The 26,529-nt window shown below is 45.0% G+C and overlaps 1 protein-coding gene across 2 annotated transcripts in view; it reads left to right on the top strand.

The window, feature by feature from the left end:
- The window catches only part of LOC140548220 (neural-cadherin), a 343,076-nt gene that overhangs the window by 238,875 nt on the left and 77,672 nt on the right, over positions 1–26,529 (top strand). For both annotated transcript variants that reach the window (XM_072671671.1, XM_072671672.1), the window contains exons 22-23: positions 9,473–9,750; positions 20,214–20,428. In XM_072671671.1, coding sequence (XP_072527772.1) covers positions 9,473–9,750; positions 20,214–20,428 — 493 coding nt within the window. The remainder of the gene's footprint in view (positions 1–9,472; positions 9,751–20,213; positions 20,429–26,529) is intronic.

The following is a 26,529-nucleotide window of genomic DNA, read 5'->3' as shown; positions in this document are numbered from 1 at the left end:
AGGAGGAGAACCAGCAGAAGCTGAGGTTATTAATGTTTGGAATTCTAATGCTGGGAAATACCAGACAGAAGGCTCTCTCGCTCGCTTGCTCCTCTAATTCTCCCTCTCTCGCTCTGTCTCTTGCTCACTCTCTTGCCTCTGCTTGTTCTTCCTTTCATTACTCAGAGCTAAAAGTTTGGGCAGGAGAAAGTGAATGTTTACCTAGATAGACTCATTAATATGGAATGCGCACTTCGCTCCACCTGTTGTAATTGGAGGAGCTTCGGAAAGAGAATGAAACTGTTTTTCACTTTTGTTGTTGTTTATGTTGTTGTTTCTGCTTTGTTTGGTACAAGAATGTAAATTCTGTGTACTGTACAAAACTAAACTGGTGCTTTTAGACAATTTTTAGTTAATTAGTCTGAAATATTGTGAACTGCACTCTAGAAGATGTTTTTTTAAATATTTAAAGTATTTCTTTTTTTTCCACTGTTTAGAATTTGGAACCATATTAATAACAATTAACAATTAATAATAATTGTTGTATATTTGTTGTCTGTTCAATGAGATCTGAAATACAATGTATAAATACATATTTGAAAAGAAATCAATATTTTTTTTGTTTTTTAAAAAAATTATCACATTATTAAATTGTTATTTTATTACAAAATATATAATTAAATATTTTTCATATGACATTTTTCAGTAGCATGCATATTCATATGTAATATTCAGATTTGTCTCAGGTTTTTGGAGCGGTTTAGTCAAATCAATAACTGTTATTTTAGTAATAAATGATAACGTTTTACTCATTAAATAATGCATGAAATGGTTGCAGTGTTTAGATTCGATTAAATTGGATTCTACAATATTGTCATTGTACAGAGTACAGGTACAAAGCCAATGAAATGCAGTGAGTTCAGGTTTTGTTGTAGATGACCGGCACTGCCTGGACTTCCACTGCAGTGTTCAGTGCCTGTTTTTTCTCAGAAAAAGAAACATCCAGGTTATTCCGGCGCTTCCTTGAAAATTGCACCATTAGTGTAACGTGTCCAAAGACATGACAGGCTGTACAACACATTGTGCCGTTGCTTTAGTGTTACTGTTAGCTGATGTTGGAGGACTATGTGCTGCTGAAATGACAGTTTTAGGCACCTAAGCACATTATTTAAACCATTTTGGCAATAAGAGCTTTGCTTAATAAATTTCAGATCACAGGTAAACATAAACACAGTAAACAAGAATTTCTCATTTTGAAGAAGGTAGTCGAGATCTCCTGGAAATCAACCACCAAATAGATGTGCTCAGTTTCACCACCAGCTCATCAACTTATTTATAATCATCAAACAGGTGTCAGACTATAGCTTTTAGGTAATATTATATATACATAAAAACATTAAATCACACTAATAGCTGTTATTTAATTAGTAAAATATAACGCACTAATAACGCATTACTGATCACACTGTTTTCATCTGAGTTCAGGTTTTGTTGAGGATGACCGGCACTGCCTGAAATTTCACTGCAGCGTTTAGTGCCTGTGTTTTTCTTAGAAAAATAAACCAGGATATTCCAGTGCTGGAAAACAGCAATTTCTTTATTATTAAAAGATCCAGAAAAAACAAGAATTTCTCATTTTAAAGAAAGTACTTGAGATCTTTTCCTGGAAATCAACCACCACACCATGTCACCTGATTTATAATCATTATGCACTGATTTATCAAACCATAATGCTAGACTCACATATATATTTATATTTATTTATTTATTTATTTGTATTTTTTGTTGTTGTTGTTGTTAAAGTAACTGTCTCTACTAGATTTTGCTGTGAGGATTTGATTGCTTTCAGCAACGTGAGCATTGGGATGGTCACAATGTTGGATGATTGTGAGGTCAGGATGTTGGATGATCACCACCCCATTTCATCCTCAACTCCCTAACTCACCCCAAAAGTATTAAATGGAGCACCATCTATCACTCCACAGAACACAGTTCTTCCACTGCTCCACAGCTCAATGCTGGGGCCCTTATACCACTCTAGCCTATGCCTGGCATTAGTCATGGTGCCAATAGGTTCATGTTTATCTGCTCCAGAGAGTCCTATTCTATTGGCAGTACTTATCTACTAGACAATCTGTGTGAGCATGTGCACATCTGTGTCTGTGTCTGAAAAATATTTTGGAACCAAAACTTCCGAATCTGTTTTCTAAAAAACTCATTTTAAGACTTACGTTGCCAGACGTAGCTGTTTTCCATCACTAACATTAAAGGAATAGGTGAGGTGCTGAGGTGTGGATTGAAGCGCAGATACTGAGCACGCAGAGATCTGCATGCACACACTTAAAGCCTCTCAGCATCTCACGTAATTGTGCGGCTCTATTTTTGGTGGTTGTGACGGCTGTTTGTGGGTTGCGTGAAGTAGGGCATGCTATAAGCTCAGAGCGGATGATGAGAAGAACAGAGAGACAGAGGGAAAGAGAGAGAGAGAGAGAGAGAGCCGTGTGTCTCTGACTTTTAAATGATGCTTAATCCTCTTCCATGATCTCTTCTAGTCTAAACCCTCCCCCTATCTCTCGCTCTCCCCACCCCCATACCACCCAAGCCCCCCACAAACCTGCACTCGGGCTTTGAGCGGCCCAGGATTCCCCCGTGGCTCTGCTGGGATAAGGGAAGCGGATCGAGGTGCACGTTCCTTATCTCCCAGGGGTTCTTTCTTTCCATCCTGCCCCTTAACCCCCTACCCCAGCACACACACACACAGCAACAAACACCGCTGCGAAGTGTCAGAGGTGGTGCAGATGCACACTGATATGTTGAAAGCAGAATGGGAAAAGCCCCTCCCACCCTCGAGGAGCTCGAGAGCTATGATGAAGGAGGCTGAGAGCGAGTCTGTGAAGAACATGGAGAGAGCTGCTCATTTGCAGAGAGGCTTGTTATCTGTTGCATGTTAGAAATGTAATATGAGCACAGTCAGTGCAGATGAGGTGCAAGCAGATGCTTGATACGCTTTGGTTCAGCGTTTGTGTTAATTTTTGTTATTTTATTTAATAATTGTTCTGTAATAATGAGAATTATTTCAGTTTCATGAAGCAGATCTGGAGCTTAATTGATCATTTCCTGAAAATGCCAGCGAATATCTCTTCTATTCCCCTGAAAAGAGCCTTTCATGGACAACTCTTAATGAGGGATATAAGTGTTTCCACACTGCGATAGAACCTTTCTATTATGTAGAGCTTCTTTAAACTTTAAAGAAGCTCTACATAATAGAGAGGTTCCATAGCAGTGTCGATTGAAACATTACAAGCACCCTTCAAAACACCACAAGGTGTTTTTAGATGTTTTATTTAATATTGTTTGGTTATTTATGTTCATTTTGAGATCAACAAGTTTATCAATTTATTAAATGATGAATAATAAACAGTAATTAGTCGCTTCTTGTCAAGTTATCCACCTCGACTTTTGATTTGATCACTACCACAGACATGAATATTCCTTTTATTCTAACGTAATTCTAGATGAAGATATCTTTCGTTGTTATTATGAAATCCACTACATTCCCAGTCTACGCATTGTTGTGCATGCATGACATATCAGTTCAACCGCAAATGTGTGATATTCAGACATTTTAAGGGTGGTTTCAAACCACAGGGGGTGAAATTGAAGGTATCTACTGAAGGTATTTAATGATCATATCTAAGGAGTAGCTAGAAATCTGGACCTGTCATCCAGGACAATCATCCAGGACAATAGGAGTGTATGCCTAAAGCTCCTTTTCCTGCTGCATAAGTTTCCACCTTCCATGTCCCTGTATCCTATTTTCCATTTTTGCACCCTACAACCTTCCCATTTCCTCCTTATCTCCTCCTCATAACTACCTCTATCTATCAGGGTTTCTGTCCTTCATGCTCAAAGCAGAGACCACCCTGATCTTCAATCCTCTCAAAGTTCTGAGTTGTAAAGGTAAAAAAAAAGGTGCACGTATTTGTCACTGTAAAGCAAAATGTGTCCTCCACATTTAACCCATCTGTGGTAGTGAACACACACTAGTGAACTAGGGGCAGTAAGTACAAGTACGTACACACACACACACACACACACACACACACACACACACACACACACACACAGCGGTGGGCAGCCAACTCCAGCACCCGGGGAGCAGAGAGGCTCAAGGGCCCAACAGTGGCAGCTTGCTCAGCCCGGGACTCGAACCCACAACCCTGTGATCAATAGCCTGGCACTCTAACCGCTGAGCCACCACTGCCCCTCCCACAGTTATACATTCTTTTCCCGTCCTACAATCCTACATGGAAGCCTCCCAAACCAAACATTGCAGAATTCAGGACGCATGCGACTAACTTTTCAACCGAGGAGCCTATTACTGAAAACAACGACCGGAAACTTGTGAACTTTTGGAAGTGAAGGTCCTTGCACAGTCATGCAAATAATGATGCAGCTCGCATCAGAGTAGCAGGGCTCAGCGATGCTCCCAGGGCGAACAGCAGTCGAGGTGCTGGGAGAGTTTGTGAAAATTGAGCTGGAACTGTTGCACTGTGTCAGGGAGCTCGCTCAGGAGAGCTGGCTCTCATTCTTAATCTGCCCGCGTCTCTGCGCAGGTGGCTACACTGTGAGAAAGGTGACAAGGAATAATGATAATTAGAGGAAATCCGCTTTCGGGCGATGCCACGGCAGCCGCAGTCATTTTTCCTGAGATATCGCTCACTCCGAGACTCTGTCAGAAAGCAGTAGTAATTATATGCATGGGATGAAAGAGAGTGGCGTCTGCGCTTTGGCCTTTTGCTCGGCTTCGTGTCTCCCGGCACTTGCGGAGGCATGTCGTCCTGCGCTTCTTTTGGAGATGTTCCATGTTGTTCCGAACGACTTCTGCGGCTGCGGTGACGGCAAGTGTTGTCCTGCTGGCTGCCGCACCTGTTGCTCATTATAACGAGCATTACTGCCGCAGCTCCGGCAGAAAGAGGAGCGGGAGAGAAGGGCTATCAGAGACAGACGAGCGCAGCAGTGTGTGCGATTTTTACTGCTCTGGTGTTGAGTGCTCGTGTGTTGTTCTCCTCTTCATGTCCCTGCCAGGCTGCTTCTCTTCCTCTTTGTGACTCATCCTCCTCGCTTACTGCACTCACTGTGTTTTTTTCCCTTTTTTTCAGATGCAATATGCTTAGCAAAACGCATGTCACATTCAAACATGCAAGGAGAGGGCTGATCAAGCCATGGGTCCAACCTGAAGGATTCGTTCCCTCAGCAGGCAGTGACAGACGAAAGGAAAGGGGGGAGGGGGGTGCTACATTTCCTTCTTTCTTTCGTCTCGTCTCCTCTGTGTGCCTGCGTGGGTCTGGTTCCCCCTCTGTGCATCTCCCCGGGGTGTCCTTCTGTGCTATCATGCTGCCTCTGCGGACTGGCTGCCCCTGGGGGATTGTTGGTATTGTAGTTCTGGTCCCTGTGGGTCCCTTCAGAAAGCACTGTTTGGAAACGAGCTGACAGTGACATCGGGCACGGAGCGCTTCTGCCATGTGGAGATAGCCAGAGGATAGAGACAGAGAGAGAGAGAGCGATAGAGAGTGAAGAGAGGGAAGAGTGTGAGAGAGAGTGAGAGAGAGAGAAAGCAGGAGGTGAGGGAGAGTGAGTGAGTTAGAAGATACAGAGGGAGATGATTTGATTTCCTCTAATTTAGCTTTGGGCTGTGGGTCTCTCTCTCTCTCTCTCTCTCTCTCTCTCTCTCTCTCTCTCTCTCTCTCTCTCTTTCTCACTCCCTCTCTCATGTGTTCCCTCGCTCCATCTGGCCAATATGACAGTGGGCCTGGTCGGGTGTTTCTGAGCGCAGATGAATTTTTTTTTTTTTCAGTGGTTAACCTCACAGGTAATACATGCAAATCACCTCCTCAGCAGGCATTAGCACATGAAAGTGGCAGTGAGAGGCCCATGCGCCCAGCGCTGGCCCACACTTTGTATGTTAAATAGTAAGCCCCCCGGGCCCGAGGGGACGATGGTGAGAGGCTGGGACTGAGAGTGCTAAGAGAGAGAGTGCTGGATGTTTAGCTGGTGGTTTCGTTGAACGCTTTAACCTTTTTTAAGCAGTGTCAAAAGCTCACTCGGAAACAGGCGTTAGATGGCGAGGGCCAAGCGCCATGCAATATGCTGCGGGGGAATGTATGAATAGATATGCGGTCAGTTTGGCAGATTGAATGGCCTTTCTTCACTGCAGCTGTATGTATGCATACAGTTACTGGCCATATTTGTCTTTTTGTGCCCAATTTAGCTGGGTCAATTAATTCAGCCACTCACTAGGACCACTCCCATTGCTTGCAATCCCACTGACACAAGGAGGGTGAGGACAAGCACATTTAAAGTTAGCCATTGCTTCTTGTCGAACTGCCGCTGGTGCAGCATCACTAGACAGCCAATGTGCTCAGAGGAAAGCACCGGATCCCCAGCTTGAAAAGATGCCTGTGCCAGCCACCATCACAAGGGGAGTGATAAGGGGAGAGAGTGCATCTATGCACCCAGAGAGAGCATGGCCAATTGTGCTCTCTTAGGCTCCGGCTGCTGGTGGCAAAGCAACCTGACCCAGGATAGACTCAGCATCAGAATGGTGTCAGCATCTGTGTCATCCTGCTGAGCTACTGTGCAGACCGTACAGCTGGGGGTAGTCATACCCTAAAGGTTAGCAAACTAGGCTTGGGACTGGAAGGTTGCCGGTTCAATCCCCTAGACTTGGCAGCTAAGAGGAGTTAAGGGACAGCACTTTCACCTCACGGCTTGAACATTTGAGAAAACCACCTAACCCATAACACAGAGTGTGTGTTTACTGCCAGCATTGGAGCATGCGGTGGCATAATTCTGGCTCTATAGAGCCATCACCTCTTTTCTAACAGCCGCCAATGCGACATTGCAATGCAGCCGGCACCCTGGGTGACAGACGACAGTGCTGGATCCCCAGCTCCACCATACTAGCTAACAGACGCCTTTGCTGACCTCAGAGTGATGAGTGGAGAGAGCACCATCTACCCACCCACACAGAGCACTCTGGCCACTGATGGCAAAGAGGCATGGCTGACCACTGTTGGCTGGATACTTTACAAATCACAGCAACACTGTTGCACCTCATAACAGTGCAGCACACACACACTGCTGAGCCTCTATGATATTAGTATCACCTCTGTACTGAGAAAGATCTACCCACCAAAAAATATCTGGTGGTCCCGTGGTAGTACCTGCACAGAGTAATGCACAGAGTAGTCGCTGACTGTAAATATACAAAGTTCGCCTACAGGTATGTGGTATGTGTTTTCAATAAAATGGCCAGTAAGCATAGACAAAAGGTCACTGTACCTAAATTAACTTAGAACTGATAAATATTGGGCAGTTCATTGAATTCATGATGAGACCTTGGTCCAAAGCTTATATCTGACCACTCTGGATACATATTTGGATACATGTGTTGTCCTATTTTATCTTCGGACAAAAAGTGCAGGGTAGAGTGGGATGAAGATACATATGGTATGGTAGCGCTTGTGAGCAAATGAGTCCTCTACATACAATTAAAAAATAAATAGGTTATTCTTAGAGTTCTTCATTTTATTTCCAGTCAAAACAGCTGTTAAAGCCATGCTAGTGCACTGCCAGGATGGCCCAGGGCTCACACATTTGAATCCCAAGCCATGCTGCTTTGCCATCAGCAGCCGGAGCCAGAGAGAGCACAACTGGCCATGCTCTCTCCAGGCAGAAGAGGGTTTTTGGGCCATATGGGTTATTTACATTTGTCATCATTTTTACATCAAGAAAAGGGCAAAAGGAAGAACTTAGCTCCATAGATTGCTACACAGCAGGCCAACAAGGCAAAACAAACACTGGCATAAGCAGCTGTCACATTAACATAAGCTGCCCAAATAAGCTAGTTAATGTGGTACAACAGCTTTATCTTAAGAGACCATCTGCTGAGTCACTTACCCATGATATCGACTTGCATGAAAGTTTTCCTGGGTGAAGCCAGTCCGAAGTGAAGGACTTCTTCCTTCTCTTATTAAATTACAGATTCACAGATACACGGTTCTCTTACAGCACTGATGGAATAATGTCAGCAGACAAGAGAAGAGCAATAGCCAGAGCTGAAGAGGTCAAGCAAGTGTTCCGATGTGGCTGCTGGCACTCTGTGTGGGGCTGCTGGGAGGCGGCAGTAGCAGGAGGAGGTCTGGATGAGTGATTAATGATGGTGGTCTGCTCTGCTCTTAGAGTAAAGTCAGGCTTGGAGGGAAAACATGGATATGGTACAGTACACCAAGCCTGGGGTGAGACAAGACACTGTCACCATGCATACTGCCCTCTGAGTCCTTCTGAAACCCTCTCTGACTTGCTCTCGCTCTCGCTTTATAGTCTATGCAATAACCAAAATCCAACGTCTTCTACCAGTCACATGCCAACCTTATAGTGACGTACACCATATCTCCAACTGAATGCCTTCGCCTACTTGCACGTGAATAGGACTCTATTGGGAGAAGACGAACATACACCTGATGGCACCATGCCTACTGCCAGTCGCGGGTATGAAGGGGTATAAAAAAGCCCCCAGCCTTGAGCCTTGAGAACTGTGTTCTCTGGAATGACGGTTGGTGCTCCATCCAGTACTTCTGGGATGAGCTGGGGAGTTGAGGAGTAGGTGGGGCGGCTCTTGTTGCAAATACAATCAAATCCTCACAGCAATGCTCCAAAATCTAGTTAAAAGCCTTCCATGGACAGTAGAGACAGTTCCTCCAACAACAGCAGGATAAACTCATTTTTAAATGACATTTGATCTCGGGATAAACAATGAATGAGCATTGGTGTCCCAACACTTTCGATCATATAGCGTATGTATGTATGTATGCAGGCACACTGGTTAGCTGACAGCAGTTCAATCACAGTATGCTAGGCTGCTCACACTGGGGCCTGCTCCGTTGCCTGCTGTTGAATAAATGCTGTTGAGGCAGCATGCGCAGGTTATGCACTTGCTGTTTATGTGCTTGTGGTAAAGTATAGGTTAGGAGAGGCCCTGGAGTGGCCGGTGTGGCGGGAGATGAAACGGAGTATGCTTATGAGTGTGTTTACGGGGAGATGAAGTATACGCGAGAGAGGACTGTGATTTTTATTTATTTATTTATTTTTTTTTTGTACTGTTGTTTTGCACTCTGTATGCTAATGTTGGGTCGTGGCGCCTCTTTCAATTTCATTTCTTATTTCTCAATCTTTCCAGGTGCCTGATCCCCAGACACTGTGGGCTTCAACGAGCATTTCACTCTAGAATCTCTTCTTCATTGTTTAGCAAATGCACTCTGCCGCTCTCTCCCTCGTCCTCTTTTCTCTCTCGTTCTCTCTCTCACTCTCTTATCTCAGAGAAACTGACCTCACAGAGCAAATTAGCATCTGCATTTCTTTATCATACACCTATTAATCAGACAATACACACATAGTGATCACACACATCTCTCTCTTTCTCTTTTTGCAGCTTCAGTCCTTCCTGCAGGTGAATGTTACGCAGGTGCATGTGGATGAGTGTGCAGCTGCAGACTGCGGGGGAGGCGGCGGCTGCACGACCCGCCTGAGTGTCAGTGACCGGCCCACCGTGGTGGATTCTGGCAGCATGGCCTTAGTGTCGGTGACCCTGGAGGCCACCGCTGTGTGCAGCTGCGCTGCCCGAGAACACCTGCACCAGGGCTGCTCCACTTACCCCTGGAACCCCTGCCACAATGGTGGAGTGTGTGTGGACACACAGAGCGGATACAGGTCAGAAAGCACCATGTTTGTGCATGTACAGTGTGTGTGTTTATCTGTCTGTCTGTGTGGCTTGGGCAAATAAAAGGTAATGCTAGAGAGCAAACCTGATGAACTGCTGCTTGTTAGAAATATAAGAAGTAAACCAGGATAGAGGAGAACCAGTGATATCAATAGAAGGAGTATGAGTGATACCAGTAGTGGGAGTAACAGTGATGCCAGTAGTGGGAGTACCAGTGATGCCAGTAGTAGAAGTACCAGTGATGCCAGTAGTGGGAATAACAGTGATACCAAGAGTGGGAGTACAAGTGATGACAGTAGTGGGAGTATGAGTGATGCCAGTAGTGGGAATAACAGTGATACCAAGAGTGGGAGTACAAGTGATGACAGTAGTGGGAGTATGAGTGATGCCAGTAGGGAGAGAACCAGTGATGCCAGCAGTGGGAATAACAGTTATACCAAGAGTGGGAGTACAAGAGATGCCAGTAGTGGGAGAACCAGTGATGCCAGTAGTGGGAAAACCAGTGATGCCAGCAGTGGGAATAACAGTTATACCAAGAGTGGGAGTACCAGGGATGCCAGAAGAGGGAAAACTGGGACACCAAGAGTGAGAGTACCAGTGATGCCAGCAGTGGGAATAACAGTTATACCAAGAGTGGGAGTACCAGGGATGCCAGAAGAGGGAAAACTGGGACACCAAGAGTGAGAGTACCAGTGATGCCAGTAGTGGGAATAACAGTGATACTAATAGTGGGAGTACAAGTGATGCCAGTAGTGGGAGTATGAGTGATGCCAGTAGTGGGAGAACCAGTGATGCCAATAGTGAGTGCACCAGTGATATTACTAGTGGGAATACCAGTGATGTCAGTAGTGGAAGTACCAGCGATGTCAGTAGTGGAAGTACCAGTGATATAGCTAGTGGGAGTACTGGTGATACAACCAGTGATTTTCCTTTCTTTCCCACGTATGAGCAGTTCTCGTCTTGACCTTTAACTGCCATTTCTTAATAGTATTCCACAGTGTAGAAAATCCAAGTTGAAAATATGTGGCTAACTTAGCCAAGAAGATAACAACTGATGAAATGCCTCAGGCCTGATTTGCTAATCAAGGTCTGTGAGAGAAGATGTCCAATCGTCTGATGATTCTGCTACTGATTTCAAAGCTTTGAGTTGAATAGCCTGAAACTGAATCATACAGGAATGTGTCAGATTTACCAGATTTATCTTTTCACAGAGAAGTTTTTCACCCTGAAAGCATTGTTTTGAATTCGTAAGGGGTTGCTTGCATCTGTTGTATGCATCATTAGTATGTGTTTTATGTGTTGTGCATGAAGAAAAGTCTCCAAGTCCTTGAGAACTTGCCTGAAGGAGTTCCAGCTTTGGCCTTCTGTATGGCCTATAGACAGAGGGCATTGTTCTGCTGGAGCACTGCTCAGGGTCTGTCATCAGCCGTGCATCAGGTTCCTCCACTATTTAAGGAAACGGCTAAAGCGAACACGTTAGCATCACATTAGGTCTCCAGTCAGCGTGATGAAACAGTCTGAAACTGTTAGCGCCAGCATACCCAGCGCAAAGCCCGTTGCCTTCTCTCGTTTTTCCCACACAAACGGCCTCTTTGAAGGCACCAAATAAATCAAGATCAAGAGAACTTTCCAGATGGGTCCAAGACACTATTTGTAAGGCTAATCTGCTCGCCACCGAGAGATCCCAGCAATATGAGAGACGACGGAGCTTTTCTTCTGCTTGCTAGTCAATTATCCAGCCCTGGCACAACTATTGATTTTCCTCACATAATAACAATACACAGGGACGGAGGGGAGACATGGAGTGGAGACGTGGGCTGATAACACTTCATGATTGCTAGGAGCAGAGGGTTTTATTTATATTTATTTATTTTATTTTATTTTTGCAGGTGTGAAGGTGTGAAAGCTTAGTGGTCAGTGAGTTAATAACCAACTCTTCGGTGCGGAAGCTTCAGTCTGGGGCTTGCTCACAATCCGGGAGTCAGAGAGACACGGCCCACAATTTTAATTTCCTCGTTTCCAGACTCAGGGACTGCCTTCTTCTGTGGGTGGCAAAGTAAGATTTCGATTGGAGCTAATGGCTGATGTAATTGATCCTGCTCATGTATGTGAGAAGTATTATGAGCATTACAGATCGAATGGAATGGATATAGAGTAAAGAGATGCTTTTCATATGTGGTAATGGTGTGAGATGGTTGCAGATGCAGTAAAAGTGGTGGTGGGGTGTGTGTGTGTGTGTGGTGGGGGGGTGCAGTCTGCTCCCACAGCATTGTTAGGTATGTAGAGTAACACATAATCAATACCCACTAGCAGGAGGCTTGACTGAAATGAAGTGGAATGCATTGGATTCATGTATGTTCTAGCAGTAGGAAACTGAATGTAATGAACACGTCACCTTAAATATATTGCTGCAGTTGTTTGTGGCTTGTATGTCTAAAAATAATAATAATACACATAATTAAAATACATATCATAGCGGCTCTATGGCCTAGGGCTCATGACTTTGAGTTCCAAGCCATGCCGCTTTGCCATCAGTGGCTGGAGTCCGAGAGAGGACAGAGCTCTCATCACTCTTAAGCGATGTTGGCTGGCACAGGCATCTGTTAGCTGGTGTGGTGGAGCTGGGGACCCAGCACTTTTGTCCGAGCATGTTGGCTGCAGTTTGAAAAGAGGAGGTGGCTGACTTTGCATTTCGGAGGAGACATGTGTTAGATCCTTAGAACCTCCTGGGAGCATTGCTAGTACTAGTGCTAGGGGGAGATATGAATGGGTGGGTTAATTAGCAGTACCAAATTGGGAGAAAAAAGGGAAAATTTGATAAACACACACTTTCTTTGTTCTCTCTCAGTTAACACTGGTAGAAACCCTAGCAGTTTCCATTAATCCAGTTAACTGCATCGGCTGTGCATTTTATCTGAGCGTTCTGCAACATTTACAGACAGATAGCAGCATATATAGGCAGAACAGAAGGGGGCCGAGAACGAAACCCTGTGGAACGCCACAAAGAAAATGTTACCTTTTAGCTGAGAAAAGTACTTTATAAAGTAATTAATACCATAATAACACTTAAGGTGCCATAGAACATTTTAGGTATCTCATAGTCAGGCGTCTTAAGTGAGCCTATTCATCATGAAATAATCACCTACTGCTGATGTTTCAAAAGTAGGTATAATTAAATAGAATGTGAAATGGCATCGACAATATGCACACCCACATACACACATTCTGATGCCCTGATCTGATAGAGATGGCAGTGGTACCCGCATGTCTCATCTGACTGATTAAACAGTTGATCACACAATCAAAAAAAGATGGATGCCACTGGAATGCCAATGAAAGAAAAGTCTTTCTTCATATTCATCAGCAATCTGGATCTGTTGTTGTACTCTGCGTCTTGCTCTTTTTTCCCCCATCTGTTCATGTGGTAGTTTCTAAAAGATATGCAAAACGGCGTGTCTCTGAATCCTATTCCAACATATGTCATCAGCTCTGCGTTTTAATCACCTCTAAAAATGGATAGAAGTTAATTTAGTTCTCAGTAGTTTAATTAAAAGGAGCAAGTAAAGCCGTGGATTTTAGAGCTGCCGGACGTAGCAAGCGTGTAATGGGGCTCGCTGGCAGTGAGGTCCACAGCTCTTTGTGTTGCTAACCCAGCGCTAATCCAAGCTTTCAGCCTTTCCTTGACATACATTGGCTTGTTGGGGATGAATTTAAATTACTTTTCTAGGGCCACACACACACACACAGTGCCAAGACGTTTCAATGGCAAGGATGCCTCAGCTAAGTGTAGTTCAAATGCAGTATCGGAGATTTGTAACTCACGTGTTGTGATTAAAAAGCTGAAAGTGCACTGACACTTCCACTTGTTAGAGTTTCCCTCTTTCAGGTTGTTTGCGCAGACGTGTGGCAGCACATGCTGAAATCGCATGATTTGCTCATTAAATCCGCTATCAGTGATTTGTAGTGCCACTACTGTTTACATCAAACTTATGGCACATTCCCTCCAAAGCAGTGTGTCTTTTACCGCTGTTGTTTTGTAAATGCAAATTTTGGACCTCATTATGCAGCAGAATAGAGGTACAGAGGACAGGTTTGACTCTTCTGTTTACAAACTAGAGAATAATGTTAAAAAGCTTAGAATTACTCTTTACGTTCATGAACCTGCCAGCAGATTTGCCACCATTCCTCACTCTTATAACTCATAACCGGAGTTTGTAGTTACTTTAAAAATGTGTTCCAGTACAGACTACCAGAGGATATCTATATTAACATAATGTCAACCCATTGACCTATAATGTAAACCTTTAGTTTAGTTAGTTAGTTAGTAGTATTCCTAGTATTCCTCAACTAACTCCAGAATGTCTTCGAATGACAAATAAATCATCTCTGAGTTGATTGACTTGACTGCTGTGGGTATTTCTATAACACAGTGTAGCGGGAAAGAGCCATGGGTCAGCCACCCTACACCGCCCTGATGTCACTCACCTTCGACCATTCAGTCTAACGAGCCCAGGTGAACAGCATAAAAGGGCCTGCTCAGTCGTACATGAGAGGGAGGGCAATGCAGTGAGCTGTCAGAGACTCGTAAGACACACACAGCTACCAGTGACCCAGTGACCAATTGGGCAGGCTATTTCTATTATGAGCCTCATGTTGAGTTTCTGGAGATACAGCAGCATATGTGAAAAGCAGAGAACAGACTAATCCTAGAACCCTATGATGGACTGGAGCCCTGTCCAGAAGCTATCCCTGACCCACCACAAAGCTGACCAGAAAGAAGCTGATAAGATACATGGACGAAATTGTAAGGGGGATAAATAGACGCTCATAGCTGACCATTGTGTCCTGCATTCAGAAGTCTGTGTGTATATTAAGAGAACGACATCCTGCAATCCCTTGGGGTCGGCCAAGCTGCTCTGAAATCCCTGACTGAGGCTTTAAATGGTGCAGAAGCCTTCAAATCGAAGAAGTCAGGTCACAATCTTTATTTAATCACAACAGGGCGATTGGACGATGTTGCTCTTTTACATCACTAATGTGCTGCAGTAAAAGCTACAGGAGAAACTAATGACAGTCTGCGGCTTTCCTGGAGCTGGGTCAGGTTCCTTGCTCGCAGGCACCCCAGCAGCGATTGGAGCAATACTCCAAACTATTACAATGGTCCTTGGGCCCTGAGTGGACACACACATGCCTATAAATGCTAAGGATTTGTACATTCGTGAAATTGACGCTCGTAGCTGACCATTCCTTCTTGCATTTAGAACTGCTTGTATTTTAAGAGAACAACATCCTGCAACATTTTTCCTCAAAGCTAAGCTGCTCTGAAAACCCTGACTAAGGTTTTAGGAGGCGCAGAACCCTTGAAATCGAAGAAGTCAGGTCAGAATCTTTATTTAATCACAACAGGGTGATTGGATGATGTTGCTCTTTTACATCACCGCTGTGCTGCAGTAAAGAGTACAGGAGAAACTAGTGCCCGGCTATCGCTTTCCTGGAGCAGATCGGGGTCAGGTTCCTTGCTCGGAGGCACCCCAGCAGCGATCGGAGCAATCCTCCAGACTATTAGCACAGTCCTTGGGCATTGAGCAGACACACACATGCACGAACATGCTGAGAATCTCTTGAGATTAGAACCAGCGGCCCTCAGCTTCTCGCGGCGGTGCCTATCCCACTAAGCCACTTCCTCCCCCATGCTGCCGGCTGATTAAATGGCACTGGCTGATTAGCCATGTAGGCACTTTCTGAGGTTTCATGGAGTGGCATCAGCCGGCAGCCCACGCGCTGTCACAGCTAACCGGATAAAGCAGTAGCAGCGCTTTCCCTGTGGAGCACATTCACCCAGCGCACAGAGCACTTCAGATAGACCCTCACTCCTCCACTCCACCCTCGTCTGCCCCGATGCCACGTGCAGCGCAAGCCCAAGCACAAGCTTCACCGAGGGAGATAACCAACAGAGGCCTGTGTTAGCGTTTGGTGACAGCACAGGCGGCCTGCATTTATCACAGCTGTTTTTTGAGCAAGAGATCTTAAGATATGCAGCCCAGACTCGCCCCGAACACCCGGCGAGTGATGGCACTCAAGATTCCAGGAACAGCATGTAGATACAGGGCTTAAGAAAGAATGAAGGGCAGACAGGAGATTACATTGGTCTTCTCACCTGTTAAAAAACAGCAGTACTCATGCAAGCAGGAAATGAACAAAGCAAGGCTAAGATGAAGAAACGAGCCAGCAGGAGCGAGGCCGTGTTTGTAGGCCATCGTGGCTTTAATGAGGGCAAAAGAGGCTTGGATTCTCTCAGTGAAACGAACGAAAGTGAAGTTTCTGGAATTGCAGAGGCCATATTAGCTTTCTAAGCCTGCTCCCAGCCGCTCGTTTAAAACGGACGCATCAGGATTAGAGGTGACTTGTGCTGATGACCCTGCACGCCGCACACCCCTGGCACAGACTTCTGATTATCAGGTTGGGAAAATTATGGGGGGCTGCTAGGCTTGTAGTCGATGTTGTGACATTTTGAACTGAATCTATTAAACCTGTGACCGTACCCAACATGGCCGATGCTTATCAGGGTCTTGTGTTTCTTCAGAAGGTGAAAGTGAAAAGATTCAATGACATTTCGGCAGCCGTCTCGCTCAGTCTAGCCCGCTATCTCTCGCGACAGAGGCCTGTGCTTCTTATTCTCGGCTATCTGTCCTCTCTGCCTCAAGTTCTTGTTCAAGGCAGTTTTATTGGCATGATTGGACCGAAGGACAAAGCAGTGTATCTACAGTTGAGAGAACAATACCACCAACAGCACATAATAATAATAGCAATGTCTTTCTTTTTCTTTTCTTTCTCTCTCTCTCTTATTCTTGCTCCCCTCAGGCTGTCGGCTTCATCTGTCTCTTGTGCACCCCTGTACCACACACACCATGTGTGCAGCTTCATATTCCAGCAACTGGAGCAAATCGCTGAAACAAAAACTTGGCATGCCCTCCTTATAATCATCTTTCCTGTCTTCCGCCTTCTCCACATCTTCATTTCTGCCTAGAATTGAATTTCTTTGATGGTCCAGTTCCTCTCATATTGCTTCCATCACTTGGTCGTACAGTCTCATGCCTAAACTTTCAACCTTCAGCCTCTTAACCATCCGTCCACATGCACACATGAGTTACAGGCAGCCAAAAAGGCTAACCAGGACCAGATCCAACGACCTGTACTGCAACTCAAACCCTACGCCAAAACATGGGGTCCGGTGACATAGACTGCTTGTGGCTTTTTGTGAAACCTTAGCTTAAAAGGTCCTCCAGACAATTCCTGCCTTATTGTATCGATCGGAGGGTGAAATGTCGCCTTATTGCGAGCGGGCCGGCCCCCTCTCGCGGCCTAGATATGTGTCTGGGGAGAAAATTTGCTGCACTGGACTGGAAAACGATCTGGATTGGGTTTCTTCAGAAGACGGACATTAATCAATGTCCTCGTATTACGAATGCAATAACGGCAATATTATCACGGTAAATTTCTTTGCTGGTGCCCATTAGAATTCCGTCACAGACTCGCATCGCCTGTCGTGAGTGTGATGAATGTTTTGTAAACGACTGGAACGCATGAACAAATCCGAGCCGCCCCAGCTCTGCAATAAAGACGCATACTGTACGGCATATCTCTGGTTTTGCCGCCAATCTTCTCGCACTGTCTTAAGCCGTCTGTTTGCGAATCAATTCCGAGTGCGCTGTAAGTCTATCACACTGTCATTATTCTTGTGTGTTAGACAGCTGGCTTTGTCGGAGGGCCGCTGGTGGTTCGATTGCATCTGCCTCCTCGCTTTTGTGGCGCTCGCTCTTTCAGCTCATGGTTTGTCCTCTCCTTCAAACGACTTTAATTGGACCAAAATTTCGCAGAGCTCTCCTCGGCTCCTGAAGTGAATCTCGTTCTCCGTGGTATTATTCAGTGCCATAAAAGCGTCTGCTGGCTTTAATTGGCTGGAAGTGGGAGCGGTTTTCTGAAAGTCTCTCCCCACTGAAGAGCCCCAGCCCTGCCTGGCACAAGGCGCCGGGGTGATTTCCTCCTCCCTCTCCTTCCATGTTGATCATTACTATAAACACGTCCTCTCGCGTCGCTGTATCATCCAGCTCGTCTCCCGCCATGGTGTGTTGTTTTAGTAAACACGGGCCTGGCTTTGATTAGCAGGCGACGCCGCCGCAGACAGCATGGCGCGCGCTCTTCTGTTATTGGACGTGCCGATCCTGCCTGAGCAACGTTCGGATCCTGCGTCTGTCAGACGTGCCGAGACGCTGTCATCTCACAACATCATTTGCCTTTCAATCACAAAATCAGAGGCCTGCGGCGAAGAGAGAGAGAGAGACAGAAAGAGAGACAGAGAGAGAGAGAGAGACAGAGAGAGAGACAGAGAGAGAGAGAGAGAGAGTGAAAAAGAGAGACAGAGAGGATGATAAGGAGAAGAGAAAAAGAGGCTGACATGCTTGCATATGTAGAAGCTACCAAGTGTAAGAGATTGAGAAAAATGAGAGAGAGAGCGAGAGAGAGGGAGGGGTGAAAGAAAAGAAGGAGAAAGGCAAGATTCATGCATTTTTCAAAAACTATGATTATATTCACCGAAGCGACATAAAGGCAGAGGAGCTGAGAAAATAGCAGTGGTTTCAGCCGCGAATCAAAGGAAAGCAATTGTGACTGATGCCTTTTAGTGGATGATACAGTGTGTGTGAGTGTGTGCGCTGTGTTTAGTATGTGTGTGTGTGCAACAGGTGGACTCAGCATGGAAAGGGGAGTCAAAAGCAATAAGAGATAACTGTAGACTAGCAGTTCCCTACCTGCATACAAGTGTACGTGCAGCAGGCTTGCAAACCTGCTTTGATGGATTAGGATGCGTTGATCTGAGTGCGGCGATTCAACTGTATCAATTTTGGAATTATGATGATATTCAAGGGAGTGTGAACTCAAAATATGATTTTCAGGCAGTTTTCAATGTTCCTGCAGTTGTTTTTGAGTTGCACTGGGATTAAATTCTGTCCCCATCCCTGTTGTCCCAGACAACATCCATATGCGTCACCCCATACATATAGTTCAGCAGGGTCACTTTCTTCATCACTGTCCTGGCACCATTCCTCACATTACCCATCATAGTCCCCACCCCACAGCCACATTGTTTGTCACTATCCCCGCTGGAGAGTTGCATTGGGACACCATCCCCACTTCCTGCATGTCCCACACTGTCCCTACCCCATACCTGCATAAACCACGCTGTCCCTACCCCATACCACCATATCCCACATCAACCCCACTCCATACCCACACGTTCCACCCCAACCTCATCCTTTATCTTACCTATGTCCAATCCTCAACCTCGCCCTTTACCTGTATGTCCCACAATGTTCCCCACCCCATACCTACCAGTTCCACAATGTCCCTCGCCATACTTGCATGTTCCACACCAACCCCACCCCATAATCATTCATCTTATCACCATTCCTATTCGATACTCATGTGTCCCGTTAGCATCCCATCCCCAGCACCACATTATACCTCCCATGTCCTATCACAAACCCTACCCCATACACATGTGTCCCATCACCATCCCCATCCCATGCTTGTTTGTCCCATCACCATCTCCACCTGACTTGTCTGTCTTATCACAAACTCAACCCCAGACCGCCATGCTATCACCAACCCCACCTTATAATCATACCTTAGTCCCATCACTATTCCCACCTCATGCTTACTATCCCCAGCCCATACTCAAGTGTTGCACCAACAACAAACCCCAAGCCTCCATGCCCCACACCAGCTCCACCCCATACCTGCATGTTCCACAACAACCCCACCCAATAATCATTCATCTTATCACCATTCCTATTCAATACTCATGTGTCCCATTAGCATCCCATCCCCATGTCTTATCACCATTCCCACCCCACACTTGTGTGTTCTATCACCATCTCTACCTGATTTGTGTGTCTTATCACAAACCTGACCCCAGACCGCCATGCCGTCATCAACCCCACCCCATACTTTTGTGCCCCATCACTGTTCCCACCACTTACTTGTGTGTCCCATTACCTTTCCCATCCCATCACTAACCACACCTTGTTTTCTTTCTAAATACTTCATTAAAAAATCCTATCAGGAGTCTACACTCCTACTATACATGTATGCACATGGTAGTGTATTGTCAGGCACTCAGCATAGTTGTTAGCATGCAGACATGTTTGCATGTGAGGTTTTTTTTTTGCACTTCAGCACTGCAGTGTTTTTGAGGTCATGATTTCTGACTGTGCATTCGAGCAAAAGGACACTGTTCTAGTCTGCAGAGACTGATATATGACCTCAGGCCAGTTTAGCGCTCCCACGAGTCCTTACACGGGCTGCCATGTCCATATTTCCACGAATTTCCACTTTGAATGTTTCTGTGATTTTTTCTGATGTTCTCTCTGTGTATATGTGTCTGTGTATGCCCTAGATGTCAGTGCCCAGCGCAGTTCGAGGGACCCGAATGCCAACAGACCAAGCACAGTTTCCATGGCAACGGCTATGCTTGGTTTCCCCCAATAAGGCCGTGTTTTGAGAGCCACCTCTCACTAGAGTTCATCACGGAGGTGGCAGATGGCCTGCTGCTCTACAGCGGACCCCTGGCTCAGCTGCAGCCCTGGGAGCTGGAGGACTTCATGGCTATAGGTAAGCCACCTCTTACTTACCGCTTAGCGTCAGAGAAATACATGAGTGCATCAGCCAGCAATTCAGGTACTTCTGGTTGTGAAATGCTTGAATCTAAGAGAGTTTATTACAACAGTGTTTAATACATTAGACCCTGAGCTCATTATTTTGCTAAATTAAAAATCCCTGTTTTCTAATATGGTAAAACAGCTTGATGTATTGCTTTTATTGAAGCTATCCCACTGCTCTGTACGGTACCTCCAGGCACATTCTTACGGTAAAAGTTTCTTACTGTAAAACCAGAAATATCTAGCCTGTGGCCAGCATCCTGTAAGCACTACTGAAGGACTAGAGGATGACCAACAGAAATTGTGCAGCAACAGATACAGAGCTTCTGTCTCATAAACAGTGAGCGGACACAGTGTTTAAAAACTCCAGCAGCACTGCTGTGTCTGATCCACTCGTACCAGCACACTAACACACCACCACTTCTTATGGGGTCCTGACCATTAAAGAAGGAACAGGATAAAGGAGGCTAACAAAAATATGCTACTGCAGATGGACTACTACAGTGTAGTGTGCTCCTATATGGAAAGTGGAGCTGATATGATGGGCATTAAGTATAGAAATAAGGAGGTTATATTAATGCAATGCAATGTATGGATGAGATGCAGGATGAACCCTATACAGTAGGGTAGCCAAATGGCAGCTACGGTTAGCCGCCAGTAATATCTAGGACTAACAGTTCGTGCATTCACAGCTCATCCTGCATTTCTTTAAACAGAGCTGAACACTGTTCCTCAGAGATAGGACCAGACAGGAAAGACTCAATTTCAGATAGACAGAGACAGACGGAGATAACAAAAGTTTATGTGTTTATTTATTCAAGAGAGAGCGCATAGGAGGGAGAGAGAGTGTTACCCAGAGTACTGGCCCCCTCAGCGAAGATTTAGTGTTTTTAATATAAAAGTTTGAAGACTGAAACAATCCGGTACTCAGGGGAGATTTGCTTCACTAAACAAGGAGTCAAAAAGAAAATAGCGAGGACAAATAAAATGTCTCAGTGAGTGTGTGCATGTATATATATATATATATATATATATATATATATATATATATATATCTGTGTGTGTGTGCGTGTGTGTCTGCGAGGCCCAGGCCATTAAAGAGAGTCCATGGGGTGCAGCCTCCTCTGTACGGCCGTGGTCTTAGCAGACAGTGTGCGAGTCGTGGTATGTCGGGGGTTAACGAAGGTGCTCATTATGCAGTAAAGCCTTATTTGTCATTCATTTCAGAGAGTAATTACAATGGGGTGTACACATTTACAGCTCTAATGAACTCACCCATGTCTGCCTACGTGTTCTGCATAGCTTCAAGAGAGGCGCTCTGCTCTTGATCTGTTTGATGATGTTTTGCTTCTGTGGGGATTATGCACCCCTCTGTGTATGTGTGTGTGTGTGTGTGTGTGTGTGGTTGTATGATCTGTATGATTGGTAAAGATCCAGATCATGTTACAGTCTTGTAGCTCTGAGAATTAGTCCTGTCACAACCATGAAATGATTGTGATTAATGATGTAATTGTCTGTTGTTGCCACTGTTATAATATATGCCTAATGAGAGTGTGATAAGACACAGACATACAGACAGACACTAGGGATGTAACCCACTGTAAGTGCTAAGACCTAATACGCTAAACAGATACGCTCAAGAATGCAGATATACATAACCTGTTTAATGCTTCAGTAAAGTTTTTACTCTAAAACACTGCCTTACTGAGCTGCCTTACTGGAAATAAAGGCGTGGGTGCGTCCCAATTGCGTAATAATTACTAATACTAACAGGTTTTTCAGAGTGAAGAATGTAGTATAGTGTCAAAGCAGGGCTACGAGTGGCTCAGCGGTCTATTGCACTGTCACAATGGCCCGAGAGTCGCAAGTTTGAATCCTGAGCCATGCTGCTTTGCCATCAGCAGCCAGTGCCTGAGTGAGCACAGTGCTCTCTCCAGGTGGGTGGGTGGATGGTGCCTTCTGACTCCATTACTCTTAAAGAGGTGTTGTAAACATGTCTGTTAGCTGGTGTGGCAGAGCTGGGGACCCGGCGCTATCCTCTGAGCATGTCGGAAGTTTGAAAAAAGAGGTGGTATCTGGCTTTGCATGGATCAGAGGAGACGTGGTTAATTCTTAGGAACAGGTGGATCGGTTGGTTCTGCCAAATTCTGAAAAAATTAGAAATGTTTGATGCATAAAAAAGTTGAATGTACTTTGGCCGGATATACATCAGTCATTTTTTAAATGTGGGGTTACGATGGACACTATTACCCCGCGATATAAAAAAAGGGAATGGGAGGTGCTGCTCACATCTGGAACGGCCTGAAACAATTATTATATGAAAAAATAATGACAGATAATGATTTAGGCGTGAAGGCAATGGTAGCTGGAGGAAAAACTGCACTAATGTAAATTGAAATGGGTCAGTATATTCAGTACATCTAAATGTTGTGTACTAACTTGCAAAACCCGCACATTAGATTAGCATAAAGTCTACACTATAGTATTAGTGAATAAGTGTACGCAATTGGGATGCAGTCCATATTTTTACACAAACTGTCCCAATCACACAAAAAAAAGCACCCAGAAAAAGCAGCTCTTATTCACATATTTACTGATATTGGCATTGCATTACATCCCTAACAGGCAAATAAACACTGTTAGAATGCAGAAGGCCCATTTATTCATTATAAAGTGTTCTGAAATAACTCGCAGTGAGAGCGAGCCAGAATAAAACACAGTCTCCACAGAGTGAGGTTTGTTGAAATGCAGTTGTAGCTGAGTTACTGCCATGTTTTGAATGAGGAAGGATTGGATGCAATTGCAGATAACCATTTTTAATGGAATTCAGGCAAAGCTTTCCGAAAAATCACAACCGGTAGTAAACAAACAGCGAGGCGGAGCCCAAAAGTCAGAGTCAGAGTACAGACAAGGGCCAAAAAAACGCAAACGACAGCATAGAGCAGCATAGAGTGCTGGGCGGGGCCAGTGAGCAATATGCTGGTGACAATGAGCACGGGAGCGCAGCGGATGGTTCAGGGGCATGCCTGAAATTGATAAAAACAGGATCCTGATGTATTTCCATTCTAACCTCACACACAATTAAAGACACGGACTAAATGGACAAAAGTATTGAGACACCTGCTCAATCATTCACTGTCTCTACTGTCCAGGGAAGGCTTCTACTAGATTCTGGAGCATTGTTTGCTTATCCCAAAAGTATTGGATGCCATCCATCAACCATCATTCCAGAGAACACAGTTCCACTGCTACACAGCTCAATGCTGGGGGGGCTTTATACCCCTCTAGTCCATGCCTGTCATTGGGCAGCATGGTGCCAACGGGTTCATGTTTGTCTGCTCCTATACTATCTGCAGTACTTCTTTACAGTGCTTGCTGTGTCAGCAATGGGTGCAATTATATATATATATATATATATATATATATATATATATATATATATATATATATAAAGAAAGCAAGAGAGAGAGTGAGATGGTGCTGATTAAGGCAGTTGCAGCTGGTATAATGCTGATAAGCTTCCATTACTTTTTCTCTACATTAACCTTGTGCCTCCACTGCAAATTTAAGGAAGCTAACTTCACAGCTAATTCACATTCTGTTTGATGTTATGAATAACAGATGATCGTGAAATCTAACAACTGTGGCATATAATTGAAGTCGGTTCAGACAATTGCGGTCAGGCCATTATATAATCGGCATGGGCGTAATGGGGTCTGAATCAGATGGGACGACTTCACTTTTTTTTAAGCGTTAATGTATTTTCCCTGCTATCAAGACTTGCTGGTCCAAACAATACAGTATTGCATCCACATTGTCTGACAGCCTTCACTTCACTTCACGCCTTCCCCCGCTTCCTGTCTTCTGAATGCTGTCCGCTACAGCTCTGAATCACCACAGAGTCAATGTGATTTCTATACTTAGCAGGAAAGTAGGCCTTACTGAGGGCATGAGGCATACCTCATGCAGCGCTTAATTAAATGCATGGATTCTTAACTCATTGCTCGAGGTGTTCATGAGCAATCACTTGTCCGCCTATTAGAAATCTGATTGGTTTGCTCTATTGATGTTCTTTGCGATGAGGCCGCTTCCAGGCAAGAACTGCTTCTAGAAGTAAACATAGGTCCAATTTCCAACCAATTTCTGGAAGAGCACTCCACAGGGAACTGTGTACCATCAACATATGGAGGAGAGTGGCAAGTAAAAGGCCTTTGCTCACTACTGCTCAAAAATTCTTGCAATGACAAGGATGTCCTGTAGACTGGGATTTCTGCCACTACTGATAGACCTGTTTGACTGTACCATCAATGCATCTATAGATTCAGCTACTTCCTTCACACTATGGCCTTTACAATCACTTCTTTTTGCCAAGCATTAACATTTGCTTTGCGGCTCATTTTCCACATTGTGCAACGAGACACTCTCTGCACTCCCATCTTTTGTGTCACTTTAAATTCCTACCACACAAAAGATGACTAGTGTTTTGTCTGGGGAGCTAATTTGCATATATATATAGTGTTTGACATGGTGAGGCTACCTCCCTGAAATCTGTAGTGTGTATGCAGAGTGGGATGTCTGCAGCGGAAGGGTAACTCTAACTCAGCAAGGGTGAAAGATAAAGCCAGGGAACCCAGTGGGTAGTCCTAGGCTACCCTTAGACTGACTCTAACCACACAACCGAAAGTAAACTCAAAAGCACCTTGCCATGTGAGGAAGCCAGGAAACCCGAGATGCGAGATGTTATCCGTGCTAGGCAAAAAGCTTCAACTGTCTAACTGCACACTGTGCTGAGAGGACATAGAAAGGATGCTATTGTCAGCTATGTTGTGTGTTGTAAAACATAATTTAAACATATTTTTTTTCATGGGCACTAAAAGGAAAATCAGGGTTTCACTCTGAGGCAGAATAACAGGGTGGTAAATAGGCTTGTCTGAGCATTTCTTGCCCCAATCAGGAAATCACAAACTTACTACTATAGACCAAACCTAAAATATTCAATAAATGCATATTTATGGTCTGTTTGGGAGACCTGATGTGGTTTCTTACACTCACACTCACTGACAGTTTCTATTAGAAAGTTTCTGCAAGTTCCTCTTAGAAAAAATGACATATTTAGCCGACATGTTGCTAAAAAACAGCAACTGCATTCACCAAAGCAGGAAAATCATCAACCTCTGGTGCAGAAGCAGGGAGAGGGTGATCGATAGTCAGACGAGAAAGCTAAGGATGAAGGGGTGAGAATGATGAAGAATGAAGGAAAATGAGTGAGCGAATGGCAGCGTATGGGGAGCCAGCTGTAAAGTTTAGCTTGTTGGTGTACAACACAGTGTGTGTGTGTTTGTGTTTGTGTTTGTGTTTTTGTGTACACAATGGCGTGTGAACTTTTCTCATGCAACAGATGATCAGTCAGGCTCCATATCTAAATTGAATCCGGCCCATTCATGCCGTGCGGTGCGTAATAGTGTTCTTAGCTAGTGGATCCATCTGCGGCTGGAGCGAGCTGGGCAGTGGAGAGTGATGGGAGGAGAGGCCAGTGAAGACATGCCAGCGTCTAGCGCCGAGAGAGAGGAGGAGAGTGACAGAGAGCGCGGAGAGCAAGAGGAGAAAGAGGCTGTGAGGGTAAGCAATACAGGAAGTGAGAAAAAGAAAGAGGGCGAGCACGAGACAGTAGTAGATAGTGAGTTGTGAGTGGTAGTAGTGGGGGAATAGCAAGGTTGAAGGATAGAGAGTGAGAGAGAGAGAGAGAGAGAGAGAGAGAGAGAGAGAGAGAGAGAGAGAGTGCACGTGCGAGAGAGATGTTTATGTGTGAGAGGGGGCGATCGAAAAGAAGTAGAGAGAAGTGCAAATGACTCAGTCTTTGGGCAGAGAAGGAAGGAGGGAGAAGCTCGGAAGAGTGCAGGATGAGGAGGAGGGGAAGAAGGGGTGATGAATGATGAATGGCAAAGTAAAGGAGAACAGACAGCCAAACGAGTGTAGCTACAGTGCGTCTCCATGCATTACCCTCCCTCGCTCTCCCTCGCTCTCTCCCTCTCTCAGCACTCCTCTGGTGTTTCA

The sequence above is a fragment of the Salminus brasiliensis genome, chromosome 25 (genome assembly GCF_030463535.1).
Source record: "Salminus brasiliensis chromosome 25, fSalBra1.hap2, whole genome shotgun sequence".
NCBI classification, from domain to species: Eukaryota; Metazoa; Chordata; class Actinopteri; order Characiformes; family Bryconidae; genus Salminus; species Salminus brasiliensis.
This window is presented reverse-complemented; position numbering and strand designations above follow the sequence as displayed.